The sequence below is a fragment of the Oncorhynchus masou genome, chromosome 7 (assembly GCF_036934945.1).
Source record: "Oncorhynchus masou masou isolate Uvic2021 chromosome 7, UVic_Omas_1.1, whole genome shotgun sequence".
Classification (NCBI taxonomy): domain Eukaryota; kingdom Metazoa; phylum Chordata; class Actinopteri; order Salmoniformes; family Salmonidae; genus Oncorhynchus; species Oncorhynchus masou.
The window spans coordinates 10,801,394-10,812,009 of record NC_088218.1 but is presented as its reverse complement, the minus strand read 5'-3'; the positions used below and the strand labels follow the sequence as shown (position 1 = coordinate 10,812,009).

Genomic DNA, 10,616 nt, shown 5'->3' with positions numbered 1-10,616 from the left:
TCCCAGCTCATTAAATAATTCACTAATTGATTCATCAACAAATCAATAAAGCATCCAGATGGTTTATGGTGTGAGCGCCACTCTGAGTACGGGATGGGGGGGGGGACTAATTACGGTATTGGGAATAGACCTTCACAATGAAACACAAAAACACACCTAGACAAGACTTACACACACACACGTCCATGGCCTTTATGGACTCACAAAGGAAAAGAATAGGGAGGTGGATGTTGAAATGGAACCAGCATTGTGTTGACCTTGTACTGGTATTGCATGACATCATCAGGCAGATGATGGTGAATATAAAGGTAGTGGACCAATGGGGAGGGCCCCTCTCCTCCTCAACCTGCTAGGCCAATGGGGGTGCTTTTCCTCCGCTCCTCAACCCGTAAACACAGTCTGTCTGTAATGAATACTGTCCCAGGGGAGTCTGGACTATGGGTGGGCCGACCTCCTGTATGGGGGTGTATTTGGTTGGGGAAACCGTTAATTAAAGTGTAATGAATTCCTCTAGTGTTAGTGTGTGTTTTCTTGTGTCAGTCATTTCTGCTGTGGGTTATGTCTGTGAGGTTTATGACCGTCTGAGATTTATTAGGATGAGGAGTGAGGTACGACGTCACTTTGACCCTAGTGAGCCACAGGGCTGTAAATCCAGGCACAGTAAACAGTTTCTGATAATTGTTTCATACCTTGTAGTCCGCACACACAGCCCATCCAAGACTGTGGCTGTGCGTACACACTTAAAGCAACGTATAGGGCTGTGTACACAGCTACAAGCTAAAGGTTCTCTGGCCTGCACTCTGCACATTATCCATGCCTCTGTCATTGAGCTTCCAGGCACCTTCTGGTTCTCTCTGGCATCACGCTCATCCTCCTTTCTTCACTGCCAACAATCCCATACGTCAAGTTTGAACATGTATTTGTAATATAGAACTTTAACTTTAATTTCCAATGAAAACCGCTGACCCTGCCCTTTTTAACAACAGCAAGGGTAGGTATTGGCAGCTGTAATGTTATCGTGGAAGGTGGATGTATTGGAGTAAAAGGAGAAAGGACAAATCAGAATCAGTACCATTTTATTCCCTGGTGTTTATCAGAGTAGAGGTTTTGCATATGTTCACATATTGAGTGAGTCTTTATCATCTCTACAGGTCTGGCCAAACTAAGACAACCTTTTGAGACCCCGACTCCCTCTGCTTTGACCAACGTGTAGGACACGGCTCCCCCGAGTGGAATAAAAGCCACATGACAACATCTAGAAAGGCAGGCCCTCAGACAACTCTAAAAGTATGTGAAAAGGGCCTCTTATACATAACAAATTAAGATGTACCACAAATGTAAAAAAATAAAGAAAAAGTAATGCCCATAAAACATCAATCTTATGAGAAACAAGCAACGCCTTCAGTGTTGTATTAACAGTATTATGCAATTCCCTATTATTTTATCACAATATCTCAAATTCCTGGATGGGCTGAATTAGGCTACAAACAGTCCGAAATAGCCAGCAGCAATTTATAGTTCCAGTACATTCTACATTGTTCCACTGAAATCATCAATAACGTCTGTATTCCAACTTCATTGTCTTATTTAGAATGTGTTCATATAGCAAATACATGGACAAATAAATCATTGCTCCTTAAATAGACACACACACAAATAACAGCTTAAAAAAAGCAACCATTAAAAAGTTACTATCAAGCAACTGTAGTGAGAGTTAACTGAGCAAACCCTGCTGAGACTTAAAACCAGATTATCTTATCTTCCTGTTGACACTCAAAACAGAATCTTGTGAGGTATTGCCAAATACATACAGGCCTAAATGAACTTGTCATGAATGGAAAATAGAGAATTGTTACTGTATAGCATTATGTGATGATAACAAATAAATACAGTTATGATGGACTTGAAAGAAGTTCAAGGATGAATCAAGCAGACCTGGGTTCAAAATACTATTTCAGGTATTTCAATTGCTTTTCGATACATTTCAAAACAATCAGATTACCTATATTTGAAAAAACAAGTAGATGAATATTGGAATGTATTTGGAAATACACTTGGAAATTATGTTAAAACACTCAAATACACTCCCATGCATTTAACCCAGGTATTTAAAAATAGTATTTGAAACACTTTCAAATACAATTTGGTCGACTATTTGGTCTTTACAAATAACCATTCAAGTACTCAAATAAATAAATAACATTTGAGCTGTGTATTTGAAAATACTCAAATATACAGAAAAAGTATTGAAATAACAAATACTCATGTATTGAACCCAGGTCTGGAATCAAGTTATTAAAATCCCTTTGAAGCTGATAGAAGATATGGCTGAGTACATTTCCATGGAAACCGTCTGTCTGGAATTTACCATAGGTCCTTTTCCTGGTCCGGGGCCCCCTTCAACCCTAGTGTCTGATGGTAGTTTAACCCATGGGGTTTCCTATTCACCAGCAGTCATAAAATGGCTCCACCCAAATCTCAATTTCCCCAAGGGGAGCTGGATGTGGAGTTGACCGACACTGAGCATATTGTTGCACATGCATATAGAGGACAGTGAGGACTTGTGACCTAAGTCTATGTGGTTTCAACTGCAGAATAGCAGGTGTGTGTGTATGGGGTAGGATCCCCTGAGCTTCTAAGACTAGAGGAAAACGACGAGGTCAGGGTCGCCATTAAAACAGTCCAGAGGTCATAAAGTTCAAAGTTCATCACTCACAGATGTTGGAACCAGAGGGGAACCAGGGTTGCCATGGTTCCCCGATCAGGAGCATCATACCATATTGGTCTGTATGTTGGGGCTGGAACATGTCATGTCCTGTATCTGGTCCAGGATCCAGTTGACGTCGGGTCTTTCCTGGGGGTTGGACACCATGATGGAGCTCAGCAGGTTCTGCAGGCTTTCAGAGTAACTGGAGGGGAACAACAAAAATATCCATAAGACACTGAGAAACTACCAGAATAGCTAGAGAACAATATATACTGAGAAATGACCAGAGCAACTAGAGAACAAATACATAGAGAAACTACTAAAGTAACTGTGGAACAAATATATACTGATAAACTACTAGAGTAACTGAAGAACAAATAAATATACTGAGAAACAACCAGAGTAGCTGGAGAACAAATATATACTGAGAAAATACTAGAGTATAAGCAAAAGCCTTGGTGGAGTGCTGCAGAGATGGAGCTCTGTCAGACCATCGGGTTCTTGGTCACCTCCCTGACCAAGAACCCGATGGTCTGACAGAGCTCCAGAGTTCCTCTATGAAGATGGGAGAAACTTCCAGAAGGACAACCATCTCTGTAGCACTCCACCAATCAGGCCTTGATGGTAGAGTAGCCAGATGGAAGCCACTCCTCAGTAAAAGGCACATGACAGCCCGCTTGGACTTAAAACCAAAGTCAAGGGGTCTGAAATTTTTCAGGCACCAAAAAGACTCAGAACATGAGAAACAAGATGGTCTGGTCTGATGAAACCATGATTGAACTCTTTGACCAGAATGTCAAGTGTCACATCTGGAGGAAACCGGGCACCATCCCTACGGTGAAGCATGGTGGTGGCAGCATCATGCGGTGGGGAGGTTTTTCAGCGTCAGGGACTGGGAGACTAGTCAGGATCAAGGGAAAGATGAGCGGAGCAAAGTACAGAGAGATCCTTGATGAAAAGCTGCTCCAGATCACTCAGGACCTCAAATGGGGTGAAGGTTCACCTTCAAACAGGACAACAATCTAAAGCACACAGCCAAGACAACACAAGAGTGGCTTTGGGATAATTCTCTGAATGTCCTTGAGTGGCACAGCCAGAGCCCGGACTTGAACCCGATCGAACATCTCTGGAGAGACCTGAAAATAGCTGTGCAGCAACGCTCCCAATCCAATCTGACAGAGCTTGAGAGGATCTGCAGAGAAGAATGGGAGAAACTCCCCAAATACAGGTGTGCCAAGCTTGTAGCGTCATACCCAAGAAAAGTCAAGGGGTCTGAAATTTTTCAGAATGCAGTGTATACTGAGAAACTACCAGAATAACTGGAGAACAAATATATACTGAGAAACTAACAGACTATCTGGAAACAAATATATATTGAGAAACTACCAGAGTAACTGGAGAACAAATATATACTGAGAAACTACCAGAATAACTTCAGAATAAATATATACAGTTGAAGTCGGACGTTTACATACACCTTAGCCAAATACATTTAAACTCTGTTTTTCACAATTCCTGACATTTAATCCTTGTAAAATTCCCTGTTTTAGGTCAGTTAGGATCACCACTTTATTTTAAGAATGTGAAATGTCAGAATAATAGTAGAGAGAATGATTCATTTCAGCTTTTTATTTCATCACATTCCCAGTTGGTCAGAAGTTTACATACACTCAATTAGTATTTGGTAGCATTGCCTTTAAATTGTTTAACTTGGGCCAAACGTTTCGGGTAGCCTTCCACAAGCTTCCCACAATAAGTTGGGTGAATTTTGGCCCATTCCTCCTGACAGAGCTGGTGAGTCAGGTTTGTAGGCCTCATTTCTCGCACACTCTTTTTCAGTTCTGCCCACAAATGTTCTATAGGATTGAGGTCAGGGCTTTGTGATGGCCTCTCCAATACCTTGACTTTGTTGTTCTTCAGTCAGGAAGTCAAAGCTTGGTCCCTAATGGGTCTTCCAAATGGACAATGACCCCAAGCATACTTCCAAAGTTGTGGCAAAATAGCTTATGTCTTGAGATGCTGCTTCAATATATCCACATAATTTTCCTCCCTCATGATGCCATCTGTTTTGTGAAATGTGCCAGTCCGTCCTGCAGCAAAGCAGGAGGGACTGTTTCATCAGACCAGAGGACATTTCTCCAAAAAGTATGATCTTTGTCCACATGTGCAGTTGCAAACAGTAGTCAGGGCTTTTTATGGAGGTTTTGGAGCAGTACCTTCTTCCTTGCTGAGCGGCCTTTCAGGTTATGTCGATATAGGACTCGTTTTACTGTGGATATAGATAATTTTGTACCCGTTTCCTCCAGCATCTTCACAAGGTCCTTTGCTGTTGTTCTGGGATTGATTTGCACTTTTCGCACCAAAGTACGTTCATCTCTAGGAGACAGAACGCGTCTCCTTCCTGAGCGGTATGACAGCTGCATGGTCCAATGGTGTTTATACTTGCGTACTATTGTTTGTACAGATGAACGTGGTACCTACAGGCATTTGGAAATTGCTCCCAAGGATGAATCAGACTTGTAGAGGTCTACAATTTTTTTTCTGAGGTCTTGGCTAATTTCTTTTGATTTTCCTATGATGTCAAGCAAATAGGCTCTGAGTTTGAAGGTAGGACTTGAAATACATCCACAGGTACACCTCCAATTGACTCAAATGATGTCAATTAGCCTATAAGAAGCTTCTAAAGCCATGATATAATTTTCTGGAATTTTCCAAGCTGTTTAAAGGCACAGTCAAATTAGTGTATGTAAACTTCTGACTCACTGGAAATGCGATACATTGAATTATAAGTGAAATAATCTGTCTGTAAACAATTTTTGTAAAAATGACTTGTGTCATGCATAAAGTAGATGTCCTAATCGACTTGCCAAAACTATAGTTTGTTAACAAGAAATTTGTGGAGTGGTTGAAAAACAAGTTTTATTGACTCTAACCTAAGTGTATGTAAACTTCAGACTTCAACTGTATACTGAGAAACTACCAGAATAACTGGAGAAAAAATAAACTACTAGAATAACAAATATATATACTGAGAAACTTCCAGAGTAACTTGAGAAAAAATACATACTGTAAATTGTATAAATTCCATACAACCTATGAAAAGGCCAGATGAAAAATGCTTAAATCTATCCAATCCTTTTAGATCTGCAGGAGTGCCTAGGTGGTAGGCACCTATTTGGAATCAATAAATTATATTTTGCTAGCCTTGAAAGCTGAGCGGGTGATGGATTGAAGAGTAACTAGGGGTTGACTAGCCAGGGGACTGACTGACCTGTAGGGCTGAGGGATGGTGACTGGGGGTTAGAGTTAGCTTGCCAGGGGACTGACTGACCTGTAGGGCTGAGGGATGGTGACTGCCAGGGGGGGTTATGGAGTTAGCTTGCCAGGGGACTGACTGACCTGTAGGGCTGAGGGATGGTGACTGGGGGTTAGAGTTAGCTTGCCAGGGGACTGACTGACCTGTAGGGCTGAGGGATGGTGACTGGGGGTTAGAGTTAGCTTGCCAGGGGACTGACTGACCTGTAGGGCTGAGGGATGGTGACTGGGGGTTAGAGTTAGCTTGCCAGGGGACTGACTGACCTGTAGGGCTGAGGGATGGTGACTGGGGGTTAGAGTTAGCTTGCCAGGGGACTGACTGACCTGTAGGGCTGAGGGATGGTGACTGGGGGTTAGAGTTAGCTTGCCAGGGGACTGACTGACCTGTAGGGCTGAGGGATGGTGACTGGGGGTTAGAGTTAGCTTGCCAGGGGACTGACTGACCTGTAGGGCTGAGGGATGGTAACTGGGGGTTAGAGTTAGCTTGCCAGGGGACTGACTGACCTGTAGGGCTGAGGGATGGTAACTGGGGGTTAGAGTTAGCTTGCCAGGGGACTGACTGACCTGTAGGGCTGAGGGATGGTAACTGGGGGTTAGAGTTAGCTTGCCAGGGGACTGACTGACCTGTAGGGCTGAGGGATGGTGACTGAGGGATGGGGTTAGAGTTAGCTTGCCAGGGGACTGACTGACCTGTAGGGCTGAGGGATGGTGACTGGGGGTTAGAGTTAGCTTGCCAGGGGCTTGACCTGTAGGGCTGAGGGATGGGACTGACTGACCTGTAGGGCTGAGGGATGGTAACTGGGGGTTAGAGTTAGCTTGCCAGGGGACTGACTGACCTGTAGGGCTGAGGGATGGTGACTGGGGGTTAGAGTTAGCTTGCCAGGGGACTGACTGACCTGTAGGGCTGAGGGATGGTGACTGGGGGTTAGAGTTAGCTTGCCAGGGGACTGACTGACCTGTAGGGCTGAGGGATGGTAACTGGGGGTTAGAGTTAGCTTGCCAGGGGACTGACTGACCTGTAGGGCTGAGGGATGGTGACTGGGGGTTAGAGTTAGCTTGCCAGGGGACTGACTGACCTGCATGGCTGAGGGATGGTTACTGGGTTCTGGACAGCAAGGGCCACACTGTCTCCCTTCTGGAACACCATGTCATAGGGCCCCTCCAGGAACATCATGCTGTACAGTACACAGCCCAGAGACTGGAGAGAAAGAGAGAGAGAATACTGTCTCTACAAGGTCAACAAACACCAGGCATGATATATCGCTTGTACAATACTGACAGTTTCCACCGACCAAACACCAGGCATGTTATATCGCTTGTACAATACTGACAGTTTCCACCGACCAAACTAAAGTGAGAAGGGGGGGGGGGTAGTACGCTAGTGTGCGTTACCCAGATGTCTGTACGGTCATCGATGACACAGTGGCTCTCCACGTTAAAGAGCTCAGGGGCGCGGTACGATATAGTGCACCTCTGAGCTGCCCAGTCCTGTACTGTCATGGCCTCCCTGGTCCCCTTGACCTCCATCCTGGAGCGGTTCATAGAACCCAGGTCCATCAGCAGCGGCCTGTCATCCTCCTCTAGGAGTACATTGGTAGGCTTCAGATCTCTGAGAGGAGAGAGGAGAGGTAAAGAGAGGGATAGAGATAGACTCATTCTAATTTGAACCACTAACCATAATCGTGTGTGTGTGTGTAATAGCAGTATCAGCCTGTACCTGTGTGCGTAGCCTCTGTCATGCATGGCCTTCAGTCCAGAACAGATGCCCTGTAGGACCTTCAGGATGCGTCTCTCTGGCATGAAGCTGCCCTTGTCCCTCAGCTTCTCTAGCACTGACCACAGACTGCCCTTCTGTAGGAGCAACCACACCCAGGCGTGAATACAAAGACGTATACATACACACTTTTTCATTTCCGCGCTTTAAAACAGTGTATCGGCAGATGTATCGGTATCTTTTAACCCCCCCCCCCAAAAAAAACGGTATCGGACCCCAAAAATCGCCTGGGCTCTAATACGCACATACAGGCGTGAGTACATAGACATGCGCACACACATACACGTACCTGAACGTAGGGCAGCAGTATCCAGGCCTCACTCTTGCCCCCCCTCTCTATGAAGGTGTGCCCTGCCAGGCCCAGGATGTTGGGGTGGCTGAAGACACGGTGCATCTCCACCTCCGTCTGAGCCTCTTGGCGACCCTCCTGGTCATGGCACAGGATCCTCTTCAGGGCGTAGAAACGCCCGTCCTGCACCCCCTCCACCAGGTCCACATAGCTGAACCCTCTGGGATGAAGGGAGGGATGGAAGGTAAAAGACGATAGAAAGAGAGAAAATAGGGAACGACAGAGGGGGTAGATAACGAAAGCAGGAGAAAGTGGAGAGGCAGACAAAACCAGAGTCCTGATCAGTAAGATGTAACGTTACAGAAGACTGAAATACAAATACATGTGTGGGAGGGACCGGGATGATCGTCTGCCATGTAGAATAGGTAACAGTGTTTCACTGATGCGGACGGTTTTACCCTTCATCTAGTTTCTGGATGAAGTAGTATCTTTTGTTGTCAATGGTGATGGAGCCGCGGGAACAGATACACAGGGTCTGACCCATCCTCCCTGGGGCATAACTCAACACACCAACACCCAGATGGACTGAGAGAGAGAGACACAACCCATATTTATTTATTTTCCATTTTGTACTTGAACTATTTACACATCGCTACAACACTGTATACAGACATATGTCATTCAAAATGTCTTTATTTTGGAACTTGTGCTTTGGCAATGTAAACATGTTTCCCATGCCAATACAGCCCCTTAAATTGAATTGAGAGAGATGGAGTGCATACGAGGTAAAAGACCAGGTTTAGTGGAATTGAAAGTGAGAGGTCAAGTGGAACGCCATGGGAGAGAGGGCGAGTATGGGATATATGTGTAAAAAACATACTGAAACATGAAATCCAGTCCATTCCACTATGTTCCAAGGATTGATGCAGTGTCAATTTCACTTATCAAAATGATTCACTGTCACCTGTGCTTGATACTAATTGTGGGTGTTTATATTTGTCTTATTTACACATGTGTGAATTGGAAATGTGTTTTTTGCATATCACAACTCCTCCTGAGACAACCTTGGAGAGTAGGGTTACGGCCAGGGTCCGACATTGTCGACGGTGACCCTGGCGAAAGTAGGACTAAGTGCCTTGCTCAAGGACACATCGGCAGATTTGTTGACCTTGTCGCCTCGGGGATTCAAACTAACAACCTTTCGGTTATGGCCTAACTATTCAAACGAGCAACCTTTCGGTTACTTTCCTAGCAGCGCTACAGCGACTCTTGATCCTAAACCTTTTCAAAAGTGTACGGTTTTGTTTAGTAACGTGGCACACCGGTATGAGAATACAAGCTAACTACAAGAGGGCAGCATGCAGATCAATCCTGATCAGCCAATATTATCTGATAGAGATATTGATAAACTTGTGAGGAAAATACATGGGGATATTTGCGTTTGTTAGCGGTGGATATATAAAAAATACCTTCTGTTATCGTCCTGTTTTCTGCTGGCTACTTCCGTGTACATAAAACGCGTAATGATGACGCAGGCCTGTGAGCTGCTGCCTTCCAAACTGGGAACTCGGAAAAATACAAGATAAAATCATGACGTCAGCGATCTTCAGGTCGCTCTAGATTTAGAGGCCCGAGTTGGAAGACCGTTCAAATCGAGTTTTCCCAGTCGGAGATCGTTTTTTCCCCCGAGTTACCAGTTGTGTCGAACGCGGCACCAATCGAAGTTTATTATATCGACAAGATAGTCAAGTTAACTTTAACCATGGAAATACATGTCCTCAAAGGCAGAAGGCAGGCGGCGAAATCATTCGACGTAGTACAAGGACATATACGCGTGTGAACAGGCCATAGCGATGTAGGAGTTGTCTTTGTATCCGTGCCATCATGCGTGTGAGCGCATGGGGAGCGCCATTTTAAAGTACTAAATTATCTTAATCTTGGTTGATTGTGCCTAACGCATGGGAATCTACCCAGTTGACGTTAAAATGGAAGCCCTCAACGGCAATTCCCATGATCCCTCCATGACAGACACAGGTCCGATAAAGTATTTTCTCATGCCCACAAGCGCTTCCCCTTGGATGTCAAATAAAACGTCTCAATATGGCCACCTGCAGGCTTTTGGTCTAGTGCTACGTGTACTCTACACCTGTTTATGAAGCATGTGACATATTTTGAAGCATTTTGCGTCCACACATGTGCATTCGTAACAACCTAACGACATTTCTATTCGATCAAATAAGCCTCACGTAGCAAATTATTTTACTGTTTTGAACAAACTGTACTCATTGACCTCCATACAAAAGTCCTCACTTTGTGGGCTTAATTCCGGGGACAGATTTTGGGCCGAATTAAACTTCTCGATTCAGCACTTGTCACCTTTAGGCTATTCTGTAACAATCTAAATAAACTAGTTTCACATTATGGGGCCAATCCTTCCACATTAGTCAACACTACAGGTTATCCTTGTTTCTCACCTTCTCAAAACACATTGAGAAGGTCAGAAGGGACAGACCCCTGGCTTTCTCATCCAA

The 10,616-nt window shown here is 44.6% G+C and overlaps 1 protein-coding gene and 1 long non-coding RNA gene across 2 annotated transcripts; both read right to left on the bottom strand.

The window, feature by feature from the left end:
• Positions 1 to 1,059: 1,059 nt before the first annotated feature.
• stk16 (serine/threonine kinase 16) lies at positions 1,060 to 10,173 on the bottom strand. The gene is made up of 7 exons (XM_064970393.1): positions 9,555 to 10,173; positions 8,544 to 8,670; positions 8,086 to 8,305; positions 7,740 to 7,873; positions 7,415 to 7,631; positions 7,099 to 7,220; positions 1,060 to 2,909 (listed from the first exon to the last, which is right to left on the bottom strand). The coding sequence occupies exons 2-7, from the start codon at positions 8,627 to 8,629 to the stop codon at positions 2,771 to 2,773; spliced, it is 918 nt and encodes a 305-aa protein (XP_064826465.1). The 5' UTR covers positions 8,630 to 8,670; positions 9,555 to 10,173; the 3' UTR covers positions 1,060 to 2,770.
• Positions 5,824 to 6,762, bottom strand: LOC135543007 (uncharacterized). Its single transcript, XR_010456166.1, has 3 exons — positions 6,713 to 6,762; positions 6,107 to 6,646; positions 5,824 to 6,038 (listed from the first exon to the last, which is right to left on the bottom strand). It is a non-coding gene; the product is annotated as an uncharacterized LOC135543007 (long non-coding RNA).
• Positions 10,174 to 10,616: the final 443 nt, after the last annotated feature.

Excerpts from the sequence above, each read along its gene's own strand:
- stk16 (XM_064970393.1), bottom strand. The coding sequence starts at position 8,629 with ATGGGTCAGACCCTGTGTATCTGTTCCCGCGGCTCCATCACCATTGAC. Across the intron at positions 8,306-8,543 it reads ATCCAGAAACTAGATGAAGG|AGGGTTCAGCTATGTGGACC; the intron begins GTAAAACCGTCC and ends CCTTCATCCCAG. Across the intron at positions 2,910-7,098 it reads ACCATCCCTCAGCCATGCAG|TTACTCTGAAAGCCTGCAGA; the intron begins GTCAGTCAGTCC and ends GTTCCCCTCCAG.